Source organism: Coregonus lavaretus (assembly GCF_964263955.1).
Source record: "Coregonus lavaretus genome assembly, contig: HAP1_SCAFFOLD_892, whole genome shotgun sequence".
Classification (NCBI taxonomy): domain Eukaryota; kingdom Metazoa; phylum Chordata; class Actinopteri; order Salmoniformes; family Salmonidae; genus Coregonus; species Coregonus lavaretus.
Window position 1 is genome coordinate 36,975 of NW_028164013.1, and position 26,728 is coordinate 63,702.

General features: G+C 47.1%; 1 protein-coding gene across 2 annotated transcripts in view; it reads right to left on the bottom strand.

Moving 5' to 3' along the window:
* The window catches only part of LOC311117572 (protein kinase C beta type-like), a 97,724-nt gene that overhangs the window by 29,288 nt on the left and 41,708 nt on the right, over positions 1-26,728 (bottom strand). For both annotated transcript variants that reach the window (XM_084192505.1, XM_084192504.1), the window contains exons 4-10: positions 24,522-24,633; positions 16,439-16,567; positions 10,932-11,088; positions 9,154-9,288; positions 6,625-6,721; positions 6,017-6,160; positions 5,543-5,716 (exon numbers count right to left, since the gene is read on the bottom strand). In XM_084192505.1, the coding sequence (XP_084048631.1) occupies positions 5,543-5,716; positions 6,017-6,160; positions 6,625-6,721; positions 9,154-9,288; positions 10,932-11,088; positions 16,439-16,567; positions 24,522-24,633 (948 nt within the window). The remainder of the gene's footprint in view (positions 1-5,542; positions 5,717-6,016; positions 6,161-6,624; positions 6,722-9,153; positions 9,289-10,931; positions 11,089-16,438; positions 16,568-24,521; positions 24,634-26,728) is intronic.

Consider the following 26,728-nt stretch of genomic DNA (forward strand, 5'->3'; position numbering starts at 1 on the left):
TTAACTAGACCTGGAGAGCTGCAGGTAGAGAGAGACATGTCTGCACTCTGGACTGTGGTGAGACAACATCAACAGGAGAAAGAGCAGGAGCAGGAGAAGAACAGAGCACTAGAGGAGAGGATCAGAGTGCTGGAGGAGAAGGTGAGGACGATGACGGGTGACAGAGAACAACCCATTAGAGAGCTGGCCACCCCCGCAGAGAAGCCAGCAGAACAGTCTACCCAATACCATAGCTGGTCACGTGTAGCTCAGTTGGCAGAGCATGGCGCTTGCAACACCAGGGTTGTGGGTTTGATTCCCAAGGGGGACCAGTATGATTTTATGGGGGATAAGTATGAAAATGTATGCACTCTACCGTAAGTATCTCTGGATAGGAGCGTCCGCTAAATGACTCACTACCGTAAGTCTCTCTGGATAAGAGTGTCTGCTAAATGACTCACTACTGTAAGTCTCTCTGGATAAGAGTGTCTGCTAAATGACTCACTACTGTAAGTCTCTCTGGATAAGAGCGTTCTGCTAAATGACTCACTACTGTAAGTCTCTCTGGATAAGAGTGTCTGCTAAATGACTCACTACCGTAAGTCTCTCTGGATAAGAGCGTCTGCTAAATGACTCACTACTGTAAGTCTCTCTGGATAAGAGCGTCTGCTAAATGACTCACTAACTGTAAGTCTCTCTGGATAAGAGTGTCTGCTAAATGACTCACTAACTGTAAGTCTCTCTGGATAAGAGTGTCTGCTAAATGACTCACTACTGTAAGTCTCTCTGGATAAGAGCGTCTGCTAAATGACTCACTACTGTAAGTTTCTCTGGATAAGAGCGTCTGCTAAATGACTACTGTAAGTCTCAGGATAAGAGCGTTTGCTAAATGACTCACTACTGTAAGTCTCTCTGGATAAGAGCGTCTGCTAAATGACTCACTACTGTAAGTCACTCTGGATAAGAGCATCTGCTAAATGACTCACTACTGTAAGTCTCTCTGGATAAGAGCGTCTGCTAAATGACTGACTACTGTAAGTCTCTCAGGATAAGAGCGTCTGCTAAATGACTCACTACTGTAAGTCTCTCTGGATAAGAGTGTCTGCTAAATGACTCACTACTGTAAGTCTCTCTGGATAAGAGTGTCTGCTAAATGACTCACTACTGTAAGTCTCTCTGGATAAGAGCGTCTGCTAAATGACTACTGTAAGTCTCAGGATAAGAGCGTCTGCTAAATGACTCACTACTGTAAGTCTCTCAGGATAAGAGCATCTGCTAAATGACTCACTACTGTAAGTCTCTCTGGATAAGAGTGTCTGCTAAATGACTCACTACTGTAAGTCTCTCTGGATAAGAGTGTCTGCTAAATGACTCACTACTGTAAGTCTCTCTGGATAAGAGCGTCTGCTAAATGACTACTGTAAGTCTCAGGATAAGAGCGTCTGCTAAATGACTCACTACTGAAAGTCTCTCTGGATAAGAGTGTCTGCTAAATGACTCACTACTGTAAGTCTCTCTGGATAAGAGCGTCTGCTAAATGACTGACTACTGTAAGTCTCTCAGGATAAGAGCGTCTCGACGTCACAGCAGGACAGTCCACCCCAGACCCTGACCATAGCCTCGACATCACAGCAGAACAGCCCACCCCAGACCCTGACCATAGCCTCGACGTCACAGCAGAACAGATAAATGAAGAACTCCAAGCCCAGGGGACCCCCTCCTAGCACCCCCCCTGTCAGCCACCCTGATAGCCCTCCTGACGACCCCCCCCCCCCCCCCCCCACACCCACTGAGGACACACACAAGCAACAGATTGTACTCCTTATGGACTCAAACGGGAAATACATACAATAAAATAATGTTTCTCAAACACACAGCGTCTAAACTCTGGTGTCCAAACACCCAGCGCGCCCTAGACCTTCTGTCTGAGGACCGACTAGGATCACCCAGCCACATAATAATACACACAGGCACAAACGACCTGAGAGCACAGCAGGAAAGGGAGGCCACAGCACTCAAGGGAGTGACTTGAAAAAGCTTCTTCTACTTTCCCCAACGCACAAGTGGTTATCTCCACCCTGCTACCACGAAAACACTTTTCACCCTGCTACCATACAGCGGGTAAACTGAAGTATTTCCTGTGACTGTGCCTCAAAACCAAATGTTTACCTGGCCCACCACTCCAGCCTTTAGGACCAGGTCCACCTCTACACGGCAGCAGTGCCCACCTTCACCAGGACCCTAAAGGACATCGCCCTTGACCGCAGCACCTCACACAGGAGCAACAGATCAACAGCTTCTCCATCCTGGATGGGGAAATCAATCATTTCCAGACCCAGGGACATGTACTAGTCTGTGGCAACCTAAATGCCAGAACTGGACAAGAACCTGACACCCTCAGCACTCAGGGAGACAAACACCTACCTGGAGGTGACAGCATTCCCTCCCCCATATGCCCCCCTAGACACAACTACGACAACATAACCAACAAAAACGGGTCACAACTCCTGCAGCTCTGTCGCACGCTGGGTATGTACATAGTCAATGGTAGGCTTCGAGGGGACTCCTATGGTTGGTACACCTATAGCTAATCTCTTGGCAGAAGTACTGTAGACTATTTTATCACCGACCTCAACCCAGTCTCTCTCAGAGCATTCACAGTCAGCCCACTGACATCCCTATAAGATCACAGCAAAATCGCAATCTACTTGAACGGAGCAATAATCAACCATGAGGCATCGAAGCCGAACAAACTGCATACTATTAAGAACATGCTATAGATGGAAGGAGGGTAGTGTAGAAACCTACCAAACAACTATTGGCCAACAATAAATCCCTCTTAGAAAACTTCCTGGACAAAATGTTTTCCTGCAATAGTGAAGGTGTAAACATAGCAGTAGGGAGCCTGAACAATATACAGTGGGGAGAACAAGTATTTGATACACTGCCGATTTAGCAGGTTTTCCTACTTACAAAGCATGTAGAGGTCTGTAATTTTTATCATAGGTACATTTCAACTGTGAGAGACGGAATCTAAAACAAAAATACAGAAAATCACATTGTATGATTTTTAAGTAATTAATTTGCATTTTATTGCATGACATAAGTATTTGATACATCAGAAAAGCAGAACTTAATATTTGGTACAGAAACCTTTGTTTGCAATTACAGAGATCATACGTTTCCTGTAGGACTTGACCAGGTTTGCACACACTGCAGCAGGGATTTTGGCCCACTCCTCCATACAGACCTTCTCCAGATCCTTCAGGTTTCGGGGCTGTCGCTGGGCAATACGGACTTTCAGCTCCCTCCAAAGAATTTCTATTGGGTTCAGGTCTGGAGACTGGCTAGGCCACTCCAGGACCTTGAGATGCTTCTTACGGAGCCACTCCTTAGTTGCCCTGGCTGTGTGTTTTGGGTCGTTGTCATGCTGGAAGGCCCAGCCACGACCCATCTCCAATGCTCTTACTGAGGGAAGGAGGTTGTTGGCCAAGATTTCGCAATACATGGCCTCATCTATCCTCCCCTCAGTGCGGTGCAGTCATCCTGTCCCCTTTGCAGAAAAGCATTCCCAAAGAATGATGTTTTCACCTCCATGCTTCACGGTTGGGATGGTGTTCTTGGGGTTGTACTCATCCTTCTTCTTCCTCCAAACACGGCGAGTGGAGTTTAGACCAAAAAGCTCTATTTTTGTCTTATCAGACCACATGACCTTCTCCCATTCCTCCTCTGGATCATCCAGATGGTCATTGGCAAACTTCAGACAGGCCTGGACATGCGCTGGCTTGAGCAGGGGGACCTTGCGTGCGCTGCAGGATTTTAATCCATGACGCCGTAGTGTGTTACTAATGGTTGTCTTTGAGACTGTGGTCCCAGCTCTCTTCAGGTCATTGACCAGGTCCTGCCGTGTAGTTCTGGGCTGATCCCTCACCTTCCTCATGATCATTGATGCCCCACGAGGTGAGATCTTGCATGGAGCCCTAGACCGAGGGTGATTGACCGTCATCTTGAACTTCTTCCATTTTCTAATAATTGCGCCAACAGTTGTTGCCTTCTCACCAAGCTGCTTGCCTATTGTCCTGTAGCCCATCCCAGTCTTGTGCAGGTCTACAATTTTATCCCTGATGTCCTTACACAGCTCTCTGGTCTTGGCCATTGTGGAGAGGTTGGAGTCTGTTTGATTGAGTGTGTGGACAGGTGTCTTTTATACAGGTAATGAGTTCAAACAGGTGCAGTTAATACAGGTAATGAGTGGAGAACAGGAGGGCTTCTTAAAGAAAAACTAACAGGTCTGTGAAAGCCGGAATTCTTACTGGTTGGTAGGTGATCAAATACTTATGTCATGCAATAAAATGCAAATTAATTACTTAAAAATCATACAATGTGATTTTCTGGATTTTTGTTTTAGATTCCGTCTCTCACAGTTGAAGTGTACCTATGATAAAAATTACAGACCTCTACATGCTTTGTAAGTAGGAAAACCTGCAAAATCGGCAGTGTATCAAATACTTCTTCTCCCCACTGTGTGTATATATATATATATGTATATATATGTATATGTGTTGAAGAGGGTGGGGCTCAAGCTGCATCCCTGTCTCACCCCACCCTTAGTTTTAGAGATGTTCAGGACCAGTTTATTAGTGGCCACCCATTCCAAAACAGACTGCAACTCTTTGTTAAGGGTTTCAGTGACTTCATTAGCTGTGGTTGCTGATGCGTATATGGTTGAATCATCAGCATTTTTATTTTATTTTTTATTTAACCAGTTCTCATTACATGGACATACTACATGCTGTGTTTAATGCCAGTGGCAGGTCACTGGTAAAAATAGAAAAGAGTAGAGGGCCTAGAGAGCTGCCCTGTGGTACACCACACTTTACATGTTTGACATTTAGAGAAGCTTCCATTAAAGAAAACTCTTTGAGTTCTATTAGGCAGATAGCTCTGAATCCACGATATGGCAGAGGTTGAAAAGCCATAACACATACGTTTTTTCAACAACAGGTTATGGTCAATAATATCAAAGGCTGCACTGAAATGTAACAGTACAGCTCCCACAATCTTCTTATACTCAGTTTCTTTCAACACCATTTTCCCCAACAATTTGCTAAGAGCTGGCAGCAAGCTGATAGGTCTACAGTTAGAACCAGTAAAGGCTGCTTTACCATTCTTGGGTAGCGGAATGACTTTGGCTTCCCTCCAGGCCTGAGGACAAAGACTTTCCTCTAGGCTCAGATTAAAGATATGACCGATAGGAGTGGCTATAGAGTCAGCTACCATCCTCAGTAGCTTATTCCATTTGCTTTGGCAATGTAAAACATATGTTTCCCAATAAAGCCCCTTGAATTGAAAGAAAGAGAAACAGAGAAAGTATTCCCAGAATTCCACCTCAGAAAACACTGATAAAAGCACCTGCTCTGGAGAATGGTGTGTGTGAGTGTGAGTGTGAGTGTGAGTGTGTGTGTGTGTGTGTGTGTGTGTGTGTGTGCCTCTCTGTGTGTGTGTGTGTGTGTGTGTGTGTGTGTGTGTGTGTGTGTGTGTGTGTGTGTGTGTGTGTGTTTACCATGGTCTGGAAGCAGGAGTGGAGCTGCGTGAGGAAGGGAGGTTTCCCCGACAGGGCCAGGACTCTCTTCTCAACCATGGTACACTCCACATCATCATCCTGAATCACAACATCCTTCTTCAGGATCTTTATGGCATACAGCTCATCTGCCCCTTTACGCTCTGCTAACATCACCTAGAGATGAGAGGGAATATTTAACAGTCACTCCAGGATTTTTGCAATTCTGTGATTGAATTCTTACAGCATAAAACAGTTGAAGGGATGCTAACAGATACCCATAGACTTCCAGTCACTCCGCTAACGCTAGTTAGCATTGGCTCGCGAAACTACCTCTAATTCCTTCATACTGGACACAGAGACATAAAAATGTCTCTCCACCCCCCACACACAGTCTCTCCACCCCCCACACACAGTCTCTCCACCCCCACACACACAGTCTCTCCATCCCCACACACAGTCTCTCCGTCCCCCTACCTTCCCGAAGCTGCCCTTGCCCAACACCATGATGAAGTTGAAGTCTGTCAGTTTGACGCGGTCCTGGTTACCGTTGCTATCGTACTTAGAGACGGAGTTAGAGGAAGACCCATCTGTGTTCTTACCAGGACCAATCTTAGCCCTCTGACGGGGGGGGGGGGGAGAGGGAGAGAGAAGTTATGATCAGCATTGCAGTTTGTTTTGTGAACATTTGAGTTTGACAACTGCCCCCTAAACTAACTCCATGGTCTCCACTCCAGAAGAACTGAAGTCAGGACTGAAGAGTGCTGCACACTTGTCATATACAGTGGGGGGGAAAAAAGTATTTAGTCAGCCCACCAATTGTGCAAGTTTTTCCACTTAAAAAGATGAGAGAGGCCTGTAATTTTCATCATAGGTACACGTCAACTATGACAGACAAAATGAGAATTTTTTTTCCAGAAAATCACATTGTAGGATTTTTTATGAATTTATTTGCAAATGATGGTGGAAAATAAATGTATATATGCCATGTAGGATTTAATACTAGCAACCCTCCCTCCGGTTGACACCTCACTTCCCGACAGAATGTTTCCTTCAGACCCAGGAAGTGGTCTTTGGTTTCTCACCTCAAACTTTTGTCGTAGTTCCTCGTTGCCGTCTTCTCCGTCTGGTTGGACGGGAACATTAAAGTACTCTCCCTCCTCCTGGGACAGCAACTTAAACCTATAGAATATATAGATTAACACTACAGATTGACACTACAGATTGACACTACAGATTGACACTACAGATTAACACTACAGATTGACGCTACAGATTAACGCTACAGATTAACGCTACAGATTGACGCTACAGATTGACGCTACAGATTGACGCTACAGATTGACGCTACAGATTGACGCTACAGATGGACGCTACAGATGGACGCTACAGATGGACACTACAGATGGACACTACAGATGGACACTACAGATGGACACTACAGATGGACACTACAGATGGACACTACAGATGGACACTACAGATGGACACTACAGATTAACACTACAGATGGACACTACAGATGGACACTACAGATTGACACAACAGATTAACACCATGGGCTCTATGTTAAACCCACTGGTAGGGATATTTAAGACCAACCAAACGCTGGTTTTAGCGGTAACCCAGTTGGTTATGGCATGAATATTGACAGCGGAAACGCAGCCTATCCAGCCGTGACGCACCCTGCTCATATACGCACGGAACAAGAGTAGCCTAATATGCTTTTGGTGCCTGTATACTACGTATTTAGGAACATAAACTAACGTTTTTTTCCCATTTCGTTGTATTTTATTAAAAACCAAGCATCTCCTCCTCTCAATTGAGGCTTTTTTTTTTTTGTCTGCAACAATGAAATCGCGAAGTAGTCAAGACTGTCGATAAAGTGCTTGGCTCCTGAGACCCGGCTTAGAAATAAATCTTAAAATCAGCGAAGCTTTATTAAAATAGAAAGTTTGAAAGGATTTAAACAGTGAGCTGCCGTTCCCTTTTTATCTGTGTATTATAGGCAGGCCCACTTTATTTTAGCCGTGCAGCCCCCGTTTTGGACGTGCGTAAAACCCCCCCCTCCATGACGTAGGCTACGTGTCCACGCCCATCATGACACCCCCCCTCCATGACGTAGGCTACGTGTCCACGCCCATCATGACACGAGAGATGAGAACCTCTGTGAATACCGGTGAACCTCGTATCTAGAAGTTATCTGTAACCTGTAACAATGGCTTGTTTTCCGTTTCATATATGTTCAAAACCCAAGCCCCTCCCTCAGGTCTACTATAATGAAGGCTGGATCAACAACAACCCAAGCCCCTCCCTCAGGTCTACTATAATGAAGGCTGGTTCAACAACAAGCCCCTCCCTCAGGTCTACTATAATGAAGGCTGGTTCAACAACAAGCCCCTCCCTCAGGTCTACTATAATGAAGGCTGGATCAACAACAAGCCCCTCCCTCAGGTCTACTATAATGAAGGCTGGATCAACAACAAGCCCCTCCCTCAGGTCTACTATAATGAAGGATGGTTCAACAACAACCCAAGCCCTCCCTCAGGTCTACTATAATGAAGGATGGTTCAACAACAAGCCCCTCCCTCAGGTCTACTATAATGAAGGATGGTTCAACAACAAGCCCCTCCCTCAGGTCTACTATAATGAAGGATGGTTCAACAACAAGCCCCTCCCTCAGGTCTACTATAATGAAGGCTGGTTCAATATTATTTGCCCACAGGGAGAAATTATGGTGCCTGTAAATGGGACATAGTCTATTTAAAACAAGTTGTTTCGTTTTGTTTAGAATTTGATTATAATTAAATCGTTCTCTTCTCAGGCCTTATCAATAATGAATTTATTCTTGCTTATTGACAACGTTTGGCATGTCCATGCTCAGCCATAATGTAATTTACAGTAGGCCTAGCCCCCATGTCAGTGTGAATGCTATTGAAGCCATGGAATTACTTAGAACAATGTGGACAGAAGTTGGGTTCAAGTTAACCTATTTAGCGAAGATAGGTCTACATTTTGTTATTTTGTTTCTGTAAGCCATTTAACAAACTATAAGGGACTAACATTGGAATTAGAGTTGATTCCAAGGCAATACATAAAAGACTTTAAAATACACAGCTTGAAGCAAACACATTTTTCGCCATGGAGCACGTTCTGATTGGTCAGTAAAGGGCCAAACCTCGACACACCCACAACTTGTTTATTAATCAAAACCCAGCCCTTTAACCGCCAACGCCAGCAAGTGTGCCGATAATTATAATAGTGAAAACAGCAACATTATTTCTGACACGCCCGTGAATCCATGGGGCCACCTGAGCTTAGGTTTACCATTGTGTTAGGCTGGTTAAAATAGAGCCATATAGATCAACACAGGTATGAGTTCCTCTGGGAAACTGCCCCTGGCATACTGGACCAAAGGAGAGAGAGCCCATAAAGTCCACCCTTCTCCTCATCTCACCATCATCCACTCCCTCCCTCCCTCCATCATCCCCTCCCTCCACTCCCTCCCTCCCTCCATCATCCACTCCCTCCCTCCATCCTCCACTCCCTCCCTCCCTCCATCATCCACTCCCTCCCTCCCTCCATCATCCACTCCCTCCCTCCATCCATCTCACCATCCGTCCACTCCTTGTTTCTGGAGTTCTGAGATGCCGAAGGACAGCGCTCCCATGAAGTCGTTCCTGCTGGTCAGATCCCAGTCCCAGATCTCCACCGACAGACGCCGGTCCTTATCAGAGTCCTTCAGAGGACTATAGGGAGAGAGAGAGAGAATCACACCTCACAAGATGCAACCGTTCATACTTTATCTTGATGTTATCTTGGCAGAGTGTAAAGTATCATTCACAGATATTCTAAATGTTAAAGGTCTACCCTAAGGCTTCTGCACACCAACTAACTATTGGTGATCAACTGAGACTACACACCAGACAGATTAGAGATCTTATCAGACTATTGGTGATCAACTGAGACTACACACCAGACAGATTAGAGATCTTATCAGACTATTGGTGATCAACTGAGACTACACACCAGACAGATTAGAGATCTTATCAGACTATTGGTGATCAACTGAGACTACACACCAGACAGATTAGAGATTTTATCAGACTATTGGTGATCAACTGAGACCACACACCAGACAGATTAGAGATCTTATCAGACTATTGGTGATCAACTGAGACTACACACCAGACAGATTAGAGATCTTATCAGACTATTGGTGATCAACTGAGACTACACACCAGACAGATTAGAGATCTTATCAGACTATTGGTGATCAACTGAGACCACACACCAGACAGATTAGAGATCTTATCAGACTATTGATGATCAACTGAGACCACACACCAGACAGATTAGAGATCTTATCAGACTATTGATGATCAACTGAGACCACACACCAGACAGATTAGAGATCTTATCAGACTATTGGTGATCAACTGAGACCACACACCAGACAGATTAGAGATCTTATCAGACTATTGATGATCAACTGAGACTACACACCAGACAGATTAGAGATCTTATCAGACTATTGGTGATCAACTGAGACTACACACCAGACAGATTAGAGATCTTATCAGACTATTGGTGATCAACTGAGACCACACACCAGACAGATTAGAGATCTTATCAGACTATTGGTGATCAACTGAGACTACACACCAGACAGATTAGAGATCTTATCAGACTCCATCAGAGCACTACAGAAGGGAGGAGGAAGAGAGAAAAGCGCAACACAATATTTCCCTTCCTACTGTATGTTCCTACTGTACCTACTGTATGTTTATACAGCTCAAAGGAGAGGGAGGGGGGAGGAGGGGGAGGGGGAGAAGGGGGAAAGCGTCTGCTAAATGGCATATTATTATTATTATTATACGTGTGTTGCCTGGATCTCCTTCAAAACAACGATAGTGTAAAGTCTAGAGCTCTCCCAACTCCAAGGGTTCTACAACTGTCCTCCCGAGTGGCGCAGTGGTCTAAGGCACTGCATTGCAGTGCTAGCTGTGCCACTAGAGATCCTGGTTCGAATCCAGGCTCTGTCGTAGCCGGCCGCGACCGGGAGACCCATGGGGCGGCGCACAATTGGCCCAGTGTCGTCCAGGGTAGGGGAGGGTATGGCCGGCATGGATGTAGTTCAGTTGGTAGAGCATGGCGTTTGCAACGCCAGGGTTGTGGGTTCGATAAAATAATGTATGTGCTAACAGTAAGTCGCTCTGGATAAGAGCGTCTGCTAAATGACAAAAATGTAAATGTACAACAAAGATATTATAAACATAGGAGATAGCGCACCATGTGATTTTTATAACCAAAGACATTATTAACATGAAATATATCTCTAAATGTGAAGGTCTGTATAACAAAGATATTATAAAGAGTAGAGATATCTCACAATGTGAAGGTCTCGTTCCAGGTGGGGTTGAGGTTGCACTTGATGGTCTTGGTCTTCTGCTTGGTGCCACTCTTGGGGTCGGGGATGAGTTTGAGCTTCACGTAGGGGTCAGACAGACCGTTGGGGTCCATAGGCACCAGGTTACAAGCCTCCTGGACTGGAGAGGGAGAGGGAGAGGGAGAGGGAGAGGGAGAGGAGAGGAGAGGAGAGGAGAGGAGAGGAGAGGAGAGGAGAGGAGAGGAGAGGAGAGGAGAGGAGAGGAGAGGAGAGGAGAGGAGAGGAGAGGAGAGGAGAGGAGAGGAGAGGAGAGGAGGGTGGAGAGGAGAGGAGGGAGGGGGGGAGATAGAAGAGAAAGTTAAATTGTCAAAATGTCATTCAACTGAAATGAACTGTACTGTATTGCTGCTTTGAGAGGATGGAGAGAGGATGAGAGAGGATGGAGAGAGGATGGAGAGAGGATGGAGAGAGGATGAGAGAGGATGGAGAGAGGATGGAGAGAGGATGGAGAGAGGATGAGAGAGGATGGAGAGAGGATGGAGAGAGGATGGAGAGATAGCGGAGGGATGATGGGCTGATCAATGAGAGTGATTGAAGAAAACATATCCCTGTTTGTATATCTGACAGGTTGAATAAAACCACCAGCAGGGGAATTTAAAATCAATAAACTATTTAGCCCCAAACACAATCCAGAACCACTACATATGTCCTCTACTGCTGTTCAGAGATCAATAAATCAGTAATCAGGGTACAGTAACACAGCAGGCCAGGGTACAGTAACACAGCAGGCCAGGGTACAGTAACAGGCCAGGGTACAGTAACACAGCAGGCCAGGGTACAGTAACAGGCCAGGGTACAGTAACACAGCAGGCCAGGGTACAGTAACACAGCAGGCCAGGGTACAGTAACACAGCAGGCCAGGGTACAGTAACACAGCAGGCCAGGGTACAGTAACAGGCCAGGGTACAGTAACACAGCAGGCCAGGGTACAGTAACAGGCCAGGGTACAGTAACACAGCAGGCCAGGGCACAGTAACACAGCAGGCCAGGGTACAGTAACAGGCCATTGTACAGTAACAGGCCAGGGTACAGTAACAGGCCAGGGTACAGTAACACAGCAGGCCAGGGCACAGTAACACAGCAGGCCAGGGTACAGTAACACAGCAGGCCAGGGTACAGTAACACAGCAGGCCAGGGTACAGTAACAGGCCAGGGTACAGTAACACAGCAGGCCAGGGTACAGTAACAGGCCAGGGTACAGTAACACAGTAGGCCAGGGTACAGTAACAGGCCAGGGTACAGTAACACAGCAGGCCAGGGTACAGTAACAGGCCAGGGTACAGTAACACAGCAGGCCAGGGTACAGTAACACAGCAGGCCAGGGTACAGTAACAGGCCAGGGTACAGTAACACAGCAGGCCAGGGTACAGTAACACAGCAGGCCAGGGTACAGTAACACAGCAGGCCAGGGTACAGTAACACAGCAGGCCAGGGTACAGTAACAGGCCAGGGTACAGTAACAGGCCAGGGTACAGTAACACAGCAGGCCAGGGTACAGTAACACAGCAGGCCAGGGTACAGTAACACAGCAGGCCAGGGTACAGTAACACAGCAGGCCAGGGTACAGTAACACAGCAGGCCAGGGTACAGTAACACAGCAGGCCAGGGTACAGTAACAGGCCAGGGTACAGTAACACGGCAGGCCAGGGTACAGTAACAGGCCAGGGTACAGTAACACAGCAGGGTACAGTAACAGGCCAGGGTACAGTAACACAGCAGGCCAGGGTACAGTAACACAGCAGGCCAGGGTACAGTAACACAGCAGGCCAGGGTACAGTAACAGGCCAGGGTACAGTAACACAGCAGGCCAGGGTACAGTAACACAGCAGGGTACAGTAACACAGCAGGCCAGGGTACAGTAACACAGCAGGCCAGGGTACAGTAACACAGCAGGGTACAGTAACACAGCAGGCCAGGGTACAGTAACACAGCAGGCCAGGGTACAGTAACACAGCAGGCCAGGGTACAGTAACACAGCAGGCCAGGGTACAGTAACAGGCCAGGGTACAGTAACACAGCAGGCCAGGGTACAGTAACAGGCCAGGGTACAGTAACACAGCAGGCCAGGGTACAGTAACAGGCCAGGGTACAGTAACACAGCAGGCCAGGGTACAGTAACAGGCCAGGGTACAGTAACACAGCAGGCCAGGGTACAGTAACAGGCCAGGGTACAGTAACAGGCCAGGGTACAGTAACACAGCAGGCCAGGGTACAGTAACAGGCCAGGGTACAGTAACACAGCAGGCCAGGGTACAGTAACAGGCCAGGGTACAGTAACAGGCCAGGGTACAGTAACAGGCCAGGGTACAGTAACAGGCCAGGGTACAGTAACACAGCAGGCCAGGGTACAGTAACAGGCCAGGGTACAGTAACACAGCAGGGTACAGTAACAGGCCAGGGTACAGTAACAGGCCAGGGTACAGTAACAGGCCAGGGTACAGTAACAGGCCAGGGTACAGTAACACAGCAGGCCAGGGTACAGTAACAGGCCAGGGTACAGTAACACAGCAGGCCAGGGTACAGTAACAGGCCAGGGTACAGTAACAGGCCAGGGTACAGTAACAGGCCAGGGTACAGTAACACAGCAGGCCAGGGTACAGTAACACAGCAGGCCAGGGTACAGTAACAGGCCAGGGTACAGTAACAGGCCAGGGTACAGTAACACAGCAGGCCAGGGTACAGTAACAGGCCAGGGTACAGTAACAGCAGGCCAGGGTACAGTAACAGGCCAGGGTACAGTAACACAGCAGGCCAGGGTACAGTAACACAGCAGGCCAGGGTACAGTAACAGGCCAGGGTACAGTAACAGGCCAGGGTACAGTAACACAGCAGGCCAGGGTACAGTAACAGGCCAGGGTACAGTAACAGCAGGCCAGGGTACAGTAACAGGCCAGGGTACAGTAACACAGCAGGCCAGGGTACAGTAACACAGCAGGCCAGGGTACAGTAACAGGCCAGGGTACAGTAACACAGCAGGCCAGGGTACAGTAACACAACAGGCCAGGGTACAGTAACATAGTGAGGATACACTATAAAAACAACAACTAGAAAATGGCCTATATATTAGAAACATGATATATAACCATTTAGAAAAGTGAAATAAAAGCCTGAACACACTGTAACTCAGGTCAGGAGTCCTTTCCCCGTGGGCAAGTTTTATTCTAAAGTCCCTGAGGATCTTGTGACCTCTAACTCTCTGTGGGGAAGTTTACCAGACACAGATTAACCCTAGTCCTAGACACAAAAAAAAACACTTTACATGGAGATTCTCTGCTTTTTGGTACAGGATTAGGCTTTCTGTCTCTCGCTCTGTCTCTATATCTGAACAGCTCTCTCTCTATCACTGAAAAGCTCGCTCTCCCTGAACAGCTCTCTATATCTGAACAGCTCTCTCTCTTTAGCTGAACCCCTCTCTCGCTGAACAGCTCTCTCTATGTCCCTGAACAGCTCTCTCTCTCTCTCTAGCTGAACCCCTCTCTAGCTGAACCCCTCTCTAGCTGAACAGCTCTCTAGCTGAACAGCTCTCTCGCTCTATCCCTGAACAGCTCTCTTTCTCTAGCTGAACACCTCTCTTGCTGAACAGCTCGCTCTCTATCCCTGAACAGCTCTCTTTCTCTAGCTGAACACCTCTCTTGCTGAACAGCTCGCTCTCTATCCCTGAACAGCTATTGAGCTCTCTCTCGCGCTCTCTCTCTCTCTCTAGCTGAACAGCTCTCTCTCTCTCTCTAGCTGAACACCTATCTCGCTGAACAGCTCTCTCTCTCTAGCTGAACAGCTTTCTCTATCCCTGAACAGCTCTCTCACTGAACAGCTCTCCATCTCTCTCTACCTCTCTCTTTATCTCTCTCTCTACCCCTCTCTTTATCTCTCTCTCTACCCCTCTCTTTATCTCTCTCTCTATCCCTGAACAGCTCTCTCTCTCTCTCTACTTGGTTCTGAATGCTCCATTTGGCAACACTAATCACCAGTTTAGTTAGTCACTATAGAACAATCAATTCTCTTCTCTGGGTGAGCCGCGTGTTCCGGTGTGTGTGTTCCGGTGATGTGGGTCAATCGTTGGGTCATTGATCAAATAATGGACTTTCCAGTTTCGCCCCATCACACACACACCTCTCTTTCCAGAACACAGTGCTCCGAAACAAGATCCAGGTCTCCAGTTTAAGCCACAGCCTGCTTGTTAATTCTAAGTCTAAGACGTTGGGGTGCTAAGATTACATATGGAATTGTTTAAAAGATGGTCATACCATGGATCATTTAGCTATTTGATTTAGAATTGTAGGACCTCTGTAGGGGAAGATATTGAAACACATTGAAACACATTGAATAACACATTCAGAAATGGCAAAAAGGACAGTAAAAAAAAGTAATCATTAGAAACAAGGTTTTGAAGTGTCTGTCCTAAATCTAGGAGTATTAAAAAAAAAAACTCTGGAAATATATAAATATATATATATATATATATATGTTTTACACATATTTAACCCCTTTTTTAGGGTCGGCACAAAACCACCTTCATACTTCCATTTTATTTTTAATTTTTACCGGTACTGGTTACCTTCAGATGAGTCCCGTGACACTTGTAGCGGTCGTAAAAAAAACACCATTGTGTTGGTGAGAATCTCCCCTTTCTACAGTGGGGGGGTCCCATTAGTGTTGGTGAGAATCTCCCCTTTCTACAGTGGGGGGTCCCATTAGTGTTGGTGAGAATCTCCCCTTTCTACAGTGGGGGGTCCCATTAGTGTTGGTGAGAATCTCCCCTTTCTACGGGGGGGGGGGGGTCCCATTAGTGTTGGTGAGAATCTCCCCTTTCTACAATGGGGTCCCATTAGTGTTGGTGAGAATCTCCCCTTTCTACAGGGGGGGGGGGGGGGGGGGGGGGGGGGGGTCCCATTAGTGTTCCTGAGAATCTCCCCTTTCTACAGTGGGGTCCCATTAGTGTTCCTGAGAGTCTCCCCTTTCTACAGGGGGGGGGGTCCCATTAGTGTTGGTGAGAATCTCCCCTTTCTACAGGGGGGGGGTCCCATTAGTGTTGGTGAGAATCTCCCCTTTCTACAGGGGGGGGGTCCCATTAGTGTTGGTGAGAATCTCCCCTTTCCCATAGAGTCGTTTATCAGGTCAGACTGTTGGGACGCTGTCTACAGACGTTTCCGTGACAATACCGATTTTATCCGGGATGTCTCACGGACTGACAAAACACCGCTCTAACTCTGTCACATTCCACCGCAGATGTGGAAGTGTGACTCTGGCCGATGCTGTGGATTGAGAAGCATTCAGCGCAATAAAAAAAAAAATCCTGATATCTTTAGTTTAAAACGGACAGATTTTGATGGGGATTTTTTTGTTGTTGTTATGGAACTTAGATTGAAGCACAAGTGCGTCAGTCGACTCCAGGGGGTTAAGTGATCCTGTGCAGGGAGTGTTCCTGAGTGTGTGTCTGTATATATACTCACTGTAGACGGTGAGTCGGTCATCCTTGACGTCTGCGGTGATCTGGATGCGTCCTCTCCTCTCAGTGTGGTCTGTTCCACACAGACTGGGAACGTTGGACACACACCGATTATGGATGTTCATCATACAGTCTAGAGAGAGAGACACACACACACACACACACACACACACACACACACACACCAGGGTTGGGGTCAATTCCATTTCAATTCCAGTCAATTCAGAAAATCAAACCATATTCCAATTCCAATTATGCATTTTTCCTCATTGAAAACATTGAAGAGAATTGGAATATCAGCACACTTCATGAATTGACTGGAATTGAAATAGAATTGGACGCCAATCCTAACACACGTTACGGTATACAACTCCGGGGCGGTTTCCCCAGACATATATTAAAGCCTAGTCCTAGACTCAAAAGCGTCCTCAATGGAGATTCTTCATTGGAAGCAGTTTGACTCCAACCCAGTATGTAATGTCCCATGGACAGACTGTAGCGTCTGTCAACACACTGTAGCGTCTGTCAACACACTGTAGCGTCTGTCAACACACTGTAGCGTCTCAACACACTGTAGCGTCTGTCAACACACTGTAGCGTCTGTCAACACACTGTAGCGTCTCAACACACTGTAGCGTCTGTCAACACACTGTAGCGTCTGTCAACAGACTGTAGCGTCTGTCAACACACTGTAGCGTCTGTCAACACACTGTAGCGTCTGTCAACACACTGTAGCGTCTCAACACACTGTAGCGTCTGTCAACACACTGTAGCGTCTGTCAACACACTGTAGCGTCTGTCAACACACTGTAGCGTCTGTCAACACACTGTAGCGTCTGTCAACACACTGTAGCGTCTGTCAACACACTGTAGCGTCTGTCAACACACTGTAGCGTCTGTCAACACACTGTAGCGTCTGTCAACACACTGTAGCGTCTGTCAACACACTGTAGCGTCTGTCAACACACTGTAGCGTCTGTCAACAGACTGTGGGACGACAACGACAACGAACCAGGAACTTTGTTTCCGGGAAGCAGATTTTCATCACTGATCATTTGGACAAATCACAAATTTTGCAGGTATTCACATCTTTCAAAATATTACATTTGTACATTTTTTAGTCATTTAGCAGACGCTCTTATCCAGAGTGCATTCATTATTTTTCCCCTTCATACTATGGAGATGGGAAGGGGACATTAGGCCCATACTATGGAGATGGGAAGGGGACATTAGGCCCATACTATGGAGATGGGAAGGGGACATTAGGCCCATACTATGGAGATGGGAAGGGGACATTAGGCCCATACTGTGGAGATGGGAAGGGGACATTAGGCCCATACTATGGAGATGGGAAGGGGACATTAGGCCCATACTATGGAGATGGGAAGGGGACATTAGGCCCATACTATGGAGTTGGGAAGGGGACATTAGGCCCATACTATGGAGATGGGAAAGGGGACATTAGGCCCATACTATGGAGATGGGAAGGGGACATTAGGCCCATACTATGGAGATGGGAAGGGGACATTAGGCCCATGCTGTGGAGATGGGAAGGGGACATTAGGCCCATACTATGGAGATGGGAAGGGGACATTAGGCCCATACTATGGAGATGGGAAGGGGACATTAGGCCCATACTATGGAGATGGGAAGGGGACATTAGGCCCATACTATGGAGATGGGAAGGGGACATTAGGCCCATGCTGTGGAGATGGGAAGGGGACATTAGGCCCATACTATGGAGATGGGAAGGGGACATTAGGCCCATACTATGGAGATGGGAAGGGGACATTAGGCCCATACTATGGAGATGGGAAGGGGACATTAGGCCCATACTATGGAGATGGGAAGGGGACATTAGGCCCATACTATGGAGATGGGAAGGGGACATTAGGCCCATACTATGGAGATGGGAAGGGGACATTAGGCCCATGCTATGGAGATGGGAAGGGGACATTAGGCCCATACTATGGAGATGGGAAGGGGACATTAGGCCCATACTATGGAGATGGGAAGGGGACATTAGGCCCATGCTGTGGAGATGGGAAGGGGACATTAGGCCCATACTATGGAGATGGGAAGGGGACATTAGGCCCATGCTGTGGAGATGGGAAGGGGACATTAGGCCCATACTATGGAGATGGGAAGGGGACATTAGGCCCATACTGTGGAGATGGGAAGGGGACATTAGGCCCATACTATGGAGATGGGAAGGGGACATTAGGCCCATACTATGGAGATGGGAAGGGGACATTAGGCCCATGCTGTGGAGATGGGAAGGGGACATTAGGCCCATGCTGTGGAGATGGGAAGGGGACATTAGGCCCATGCTGTGGAGATGGGAAGGGGACATTAGGCCCATACTATGGAGATGGGAAGGGGACATTAGGCCCATACTATGGAGATGGGAAGGGGACATTAGGCCCATACTATGGAGATGGGAAGGGGACATTAGGCCCATACTATGGAGATGGGAAGGGGACATTAGGCCCATACTATGGAGATGGGAAGGGGACATTAGGCCCATACTGTGGAGATGGGAAGGGGACATTAGGCCCATGCTATGGAGATGGGAAGGGGACATTAGGCCCATACTATGGAGATGGGAAGGGGACATTAGGCCCATACTATGAGATGGGAAGGGGACATTAGGCCCATGCTGTGGAGATGGGAAGGGGACATTAGGCCCATGCTGTGGAGATGGGAAGGGGACATTAGGCCCATGCTGTGGAGATGGGAAGGGGACATTAGGCCCATACTATGGAGATGGGAAGGGGACATTAGGCCCATACTATGGAGATGGGAAGGGGACATTAGGCCCATACTATGGAGATGGGAAGGGGACATTAGGCCCATACTATGGAGATGGGAAGGGGACATTAGGCCCATACTATGGAGATGGGAAGGGGACATTAGGCCCATACTGTGGAGATGGGAAGGGGACATTAGGCCCATGCTGTGGAGATGGGAAGGGGACATTAGGCCCATACTATGAGATGGGAAGGGGACATTAGGCCCATACTATGGAGATGGGAAGGGGACATTATGCTGTGGAGATGGGAAGGGGACATTAGGCCCATACTATGGAGATGGGAAGGGGACATTAGGCCCATACTATGGAGATGGGAAGGGGACATTAGGCCCATGCTGTGGAGATGGGAAGGGGACATTAGGCCCATACTATGGAGATGGGAAGGGGACATTAGGCCCATACTATGGAGATGGGAAGGGGACATTAGGCCCATACTATGAGATGGGAAGGGGACATTAGGCCCATGCTGTGGAGATGGGAAGGGGACATTAGGCCCATACTATGGAGATGGGAAGGGGACATTAGGCCCATACTATGGAGATGGGAAGGGGACATTAGGCCCATACTATGGAGATGGGAAGGGGACATTAGGCCCATACTATGGAGATGGGAAGGGGACATTAGGCCCATGCTGTGGAGATGGGAAGGGGACATTAGGCCCATACTGTGGAGATGGGAAGGGGACATTAGGCCCATACTGTGGAGATGGGAAGGGGACATTAGGCCCATACTATGGAGATGGGAAGGGGACATTAGGCCCATACTATGGAGATGGGAAGGGGACATTAGGCCCATGCTGTGGAGATGGGAAGGGGACATTAGGCCCATGCTATGGCTGGGAGTCTCTGTTTAGGGGGGGGGAGACTTGGGATAGTCTAGTTAGCATCTGTTCTCATGCATCTACCCAGAGCTTCACGGAGCGTCCGAGGAAATTACGCAAGATTTTAGTTCTGGTTTTCTGGGATTTGGTATCGGACGTAATGTATTGAAGTGCCCCGTTTCTGGCCACACGGGGGCGCTGTGTTACAGGGTATCATCATAGAGCTGCTGTGCAAAGCGGACAAAACATAAGAACACCTGCTATTTCCATGACAGACTGACCAAGTGAACGCTATGATCCCTTGTTGATGTCACCTGTTAAATCCACTTGTGACATCCCTTAAATCTACTTCAAATCAGTGTAGATGAAGGGGAGGAGACGGGTTAAAGAAGGATTTTTAAGCCTTGAGACAATTGAGACATGGATTGTATATGTGTGCCATTTCAGAGGGTGAATCCACTTGTGACGCCCCTCCCACTCTCTCTCTGCTCTTGTTTCCTTATTAGGATGCCGGTGGGCGGAGTTGGGAGGGTCGTCAGTTACATAGGAAACACCTGGGCCCGGGTGTGTCCAACATAAATGGACCTCTTCCACATTCATTGGGGGAGACTCTCTCCAGGCAGATACTTTGACTGATTTTAGTTGTGGTATTTTTGGGGCTTTTTTGGTTGTTTGCTTTGGCACCTTTCAACACCTTTCCATATTACATTTATGCATAACACTCACTTACACTACTGATTACACACACGTTGTTATTTGATTTAGTTTACTTTAGCTAATAAATATATACTTTGGGTATTCCTTGTCTCCACGTGTATCACTTTTGTTACGAACTTGAGCCGGTTCGTGACACACTTCAGTCAGTGTAGATGAAGGGGGAGGAGACGGGTTAAAGAAGGATTTTTAAGCGTTGAGACAATTGAGACATGGATTGTGTTGTGTGTGTGTGCCATTCAGAGGGTGAATGGGCAAGACAAATAATTTAAGTGCCTTTTGAACGGGGTACGGTAGTGGGTGCCAGGCGCACCGGTTTGTTTCAAGAACTGCAACGCTGCTGGTTTTTCCACGCTCAACAGTTTTCCCGTGTGTATCAAGAATGGTCCACCACCAAAGGACATCCAGCCAACTTGACACAACTGTGGGAAGCGTTGGAGTCAACATTGGGCCAGCATCCCTGTGGAACGCTTTTCGACACCTTGTAGAGTCCATGCCCCGACGAATTGAGGCTGTTCTGAGGGAAAAAGGGGCGTGCAAGTCAATATTAGGAAGGTGTTCTTAATGTTTTGTAAACTCAGTGTACGTCTCTCCAGTCAGTTCTATGGCTGTTACAGGGTATTACCACAGAGCTGCTGTGTGTCTCTCCAGTCAGTTCTATGGCTGTTACAGGGTATTACCACAGAGCTGCTGTGTGTCTCTCCAGTCAGTTCTATGGCTGTTACAGGGTATTACCACAGAGCTGCTGTGTGTGTCTCCAGTCAGTTCTATGGCTGTTACAGGGTATTACCACAGAGCTGCTGTGTGTCTCTCCAGTCAGTTCTATGGCTGTTACAGGGTATTACCACAGAGCTGCTGTGTGTGTCTCCAGTCAGTTCTATGGCTGTTACAGGGTATTACCACAGAGCTGCTGTGTGTCTCTCTCCAGTCAGTTCTATGGCTGTTACAGGGTATTACCACAGAGCTGCTGTATGTCTCTCCAGTCAGTTCTATGGCTGTTACAGGGTATTACCACAGAGCTGCTGTCTCTCTCCAGTCAGTTCTATGGCTGTTACAGGGTATTACCACAGAGCTGCTGTGTCTCTCCAGTCAGTTCTATGGCTGTTACAGGGTATTACCACAGAGCTGCTGTATGTCTCTCTCCAGTCAGTTCTATGGCCTGTTACAGGGTATTACCACAGAGCTGCTGTGTGTCTCCAGTCAGTTCTATGGCTGTTACAGGGTATTACCACAGAGCTGCTGTGTGTCTCTCCAGTCAGTTCTATGGCTGTTACAGGGTATTACCACAGAGCTGCTGTGTGTCTCTCCAGTCAGTTCTATGGCTGTTACAGGGTATTACCACAGAGCTGCTGTGTGTCTCTCCAGTCAGTTCTATGGCTGTTACAGGGTATTACCACAGAGCTGCTGTGTCTCTCCAGTCAGTTCTATGGCTGTTACAGGGTATTACCACAGAGCTGCTGTGTATGTCTCTCCAGTCAGTTCTATGGCTGTTACAGGGTATTACCACAGAGCTGCTGTGTCTCTCTCCAGTCAGTTCTATGGCTGTTACAGGGTATTACCACAGAGCTGCTGTGGTGTCTCTCCAGTCAGTTCTATGCTGTTACAGGGTATTACCACAGAGCTGCTGTGTCTCTCCAGTCAGTTCTATGGCTGTTACAGGGTATTACCACAGAGCTGCTGTGTGTCTCTCCAGTCAGTTCTATGGCTGTTACAGGGTATTACCACAGAGCTGCTGTGTCTCTCCAGTCAGTTCTATGGCTGTTACAGGGTATTACCACAGAGCTGCTGTGTCTCTCCAGTCAGTTCTATGGCTGTTACAGGGTATTACCACAGAGCTGCTGTATGTCTCTCCAGTCAGTTCTATGGCTGTTACAGGGTATTACCACAGAGCTGCTGTATGTCTCTCCAGTCAGTTCTATGGCTGTTACAGGTATTACCACAGAGCTGCTGTATGTCTCTCCAGTCAGTTCTATGGCTGTTACAGGGTATTACCACAGAGCTGCTGTGTGTCTCTCTCCAGTCAGTTCTATGGCTGTTACAGGGTATTACCACAGAGCTGCTGTGTCTCTCTCCAGTCAGTTCTATGGCTGTTACAGGGTATTACCACAGAGCTGCTGTGTGTCTCTCTCCAGTCAGTTCTATGGCTGTTACAGGGTATTACCACAGAGCTGCTGTGTCTCTCTCCAGTCAGTTCTATGCTGTTACAGGGTATTACCACAGAGCTGCTGTATGTCTCTCCAGTCAGTTCTATGGCTGTTACAGGGTATTACCACAGAGCTGCTGTGTGTCTCTCCAGTCAGTTCTATGGCTGTTACAGGTATTACCACAGAGCTGCTGTATGTCTCTCCAGTCAGTTCTATGGCTGTTACAGGGTATTACCACAGAGCTGCTGTGTCTCTCCAGTCAGTCTATGGCTGTTACAGGGTATTACCACAGAGCTGCTGTGTCTATCTCCAGTCAGTTCTATGGCTGTTACAGGGTATTACCACAGAGCTGCTGTATGTCTCTCCAGTCAGTTCTATGGCTGTTACAGGGTATTACCACAGAGCTGCTGTGTGTCTCTCTCCAGTCAGTTCTATGGCTGTTACAGGGTATTACCACAGAGCTGCTGTGTCCTCTCAGTCAGTTCTATGGCTGTTACAGGGTATTACCACAGAGCTGCTGTGTATCTCTCTCCAGTCAGTTCTATGGCTGTTACAGGGTATTACCACAGAGCTGCTGTCTCTCTCCAGTCAGTTCTATGGCTGTTACAGGGTATTACCACAGAGCTGCTGTATGTCTCTCCAGTCAGTTCTATGGCTGTTACAGGGTATTACCACAGAGCTGCTGTGTGTGTCTCTCAGTCAGTTCTATGGCTGTTACAGGGTATTACCACAGAGCTGCTGTACGTCTCTCTCCAGTCAGTTCTATGGCTGTTACAGGGTATTACCACAGAGCTGCTGTATGTCTCTCTCCAGTCAGTTCTATGGCTGTTACAGGGTATTACCACAGAGCTGCTGTGTCTCTCTCCAGTCAGTTCTATGGCTGTTACAGGGTATTACCACAGAGCTGCTGTATGTCTCTCCAGTCAGTTCTATGGCTGTTACAGGGTATTACCACAGAGCTGCTGTATGTCTCTCCAGTCAGTTCTATGGCTGTTACAGGGTATTACCACAGAGCTGCTGTGTGTCTCTCCAGTCAGTTCTATGGCTGTTACAGGGTATTACCACAGAGCTGCTGTATGTCTCTCCAGTCAGTTCTATGGCTGTTACAGGGTATTACCACAGAGCTGCTGTACGTCTCTCCAGTCAGTTCTATGGCTGTTACAGGGTATTACCACAGAGCTGCTGTATGTCTCTCCAGTCAGTTCTATGGCTGTTACAGGGTATTACCACAGAGCTGCTGTGTGTCTCTCCAGTCAGTTCTATGGCTGTTACAGGGTATTACCACAGAGCTGCTGTACGTCTCTCTCCAGTCAGTTCTATGGCTTGTTACAGGGTATTACCACAGAGCTGCTGTATTCCAATAGATGGTAGCGTTTTGGGAAAGCCTTTTAGTTGTGATGTGACGTGTTGCTGTAGTTCCTGTGTGTGGCCACTAGGTGTCACTGTGTTGGTGTATTGGACCTTCAGTCACTTGTAGCTGCTACTGTTACTGGGAGAGAGATGTGTTCTGCTTTAAACACTGTGGTTAACACACACACACACACACACACACACACACACAAAACAGCAATATGAACAGTCACACAGTGATACGTACGGTCACATTTCATGCCCTGGTGTATAAGTCCGTAGAGAAGGGATCCACAGTGATCACAGAACGTAGGGCTGGAGTAGGTATGGACCTTAAACCTGTGTTTACTCCTCGGGTCCTGGAGGGAGGGAGGGAGGGGGGGAGGGGGGAGGAGAGAGAGAGAGAGAGAGAGAGAGAAGAGAGAGAGAGAGAGAGAGAGAGAGAGAGGAGAGAGAGAGAGAGAGAGACAGAGAGACAGAGAGGAGAGAGAGAGAGAGAGAGAGAGAGAGAGAGAGAGAGAGAGAGAGAGAGAGAGAGAGAGAGAGAGAGAGAGAGAGAGAGAGAGAGAGAGAGAGGAGGAGAGAGAGAGAGAGAGAGAGAGAGAGAGAGAGAGAGAGAGAGAGAGAGAGAGGAGAGAGAGAGAGAGAGAGAGAGAGAGAGAGAGAGAGAGAGAGAGAGAGAGAGAGAGAGAGAGAGAGAGAGAGAGAGAGAGAGACAGAGAGATATCTATGCCATCAAAAGGAACATAACATTCGACATACCAATTAAGATCTGTCTTAAAATACTTGAATCAGTTATAGAACCAATTGCCCTTTATGGTTGTGAGGTCTGGGGTCCGCTCACCAACCAAGAATTCACAAAAATGGGACAAACACCATAATATCCTCTGCGTACAACGTAAAACACCAAATAATGCATGCAGAGCAGAATTAGGCCGATACCCGCTAATGATCAAAATCCAGAAAGAGACGTTAAATTCTACAACCACCTAAAAGGAAGCGATTCCCAAACCTTCCATAACAAAGCCATCACCTACAGAGAGATTAACTTGGAGAAGAGTCCCCTAAGCAAGCTGGTCCTGGGGCTCTGTTCACAAACACAGACAGACCCCACAGAGCCCCAGGACAGCATCACAATTAGACCCAACCAAATCATGAGAAAACAAAAAGAGAATTACTTGACACATTGGAAATAATTTACCAAAAAAACAGAGCAAACTAGAATGCTATTTGGCCCTAAACAGAGAGTACACAGTGGCAGAATACCTGACCGCTGTGACTGACCCAAACTTAAGGAAAGCTTTGACTATGTACAGACTCAGTGAGCATAGCCTTGCTATTGAGAGAGGCCGCCGTAGGCAGACCTGGCTCTCAAGAGAAGACAGGCTATGTGCACACTGCCCACAAAATGAGGTGGAAACTGAGCTGCACTTCCTAACCTCCTGCCAAATGTATGACCATATTAGAGACACATATTTCCCTCAGATTACAGCGATCCACAAAGATTTCGAAAACAAACCCAATTTTGATAAACTCCCTTATCTACTGGGTGAAAAACCACAGTGTGCCATTACAGCAGCAAGATTTGTGACCTGTTGCCACAAGAAAAGGGCAACCAGTGAAGAACAAACACCATTGTAAATACAACCCAAATATATGTTTATTTAATTTCCCATTTGTACTTTAACTATTTGTACATTGTTACAACACTGTATATATACATAATATGACATTTGAAATGTCTTTATTCTTTTGGAACTTCTGAGTGTAATGTTTACTGTTAATATTTATTGTTTATTTCACTTTTGTTTACTATCTACTTCACTTGCTTTGGCAATGTTAACATACGAATTCCCATGCCAATAAAGCCCTCAATTGAAATTGAAATGAGAGTGAGAGTGAGACAGAGAGACAGAGAGACAGAGTTATCAACAGAGTGAGTCAGGGCTGCAGTGATAACCCTAATATCTCTACTGATTCATACCCTTTGTGTAGGTAATGCAGTGATAACCCTAATATCTCTACTGATTCATACCCTTTGTGTAGGTAATGCAGTGATAACCCTAATATCTCTACTGATTCATACCCTTTGTGTAGGTAATGCAGTGATAACCCTAATATCTCTACTGATCCATACCCTTTGTGTAGGTAATGCAGTGATAACCCTAATATCTCTACTGATCCATACCCTCTGTGTAGGTAATGCAGTGATAACCCTCATATCTCTACTGATCCATACCCTCTGTGTAGGTAATGCAGTGATAACCCTAATATCTCTACTGATCCATACCCTCTGTGTAGGTAATGCAGTGATAACCCTAATATCTCTACTGATCCATACCCTTTGTGTAGGAAATGCAGTGATAACCCTAATATCTCTACTGATCCATACCCTCTGTGTAGGTAATGCAGTGATAACCCTAATATCTCTACTGATTCATACCCTCTGTGTAG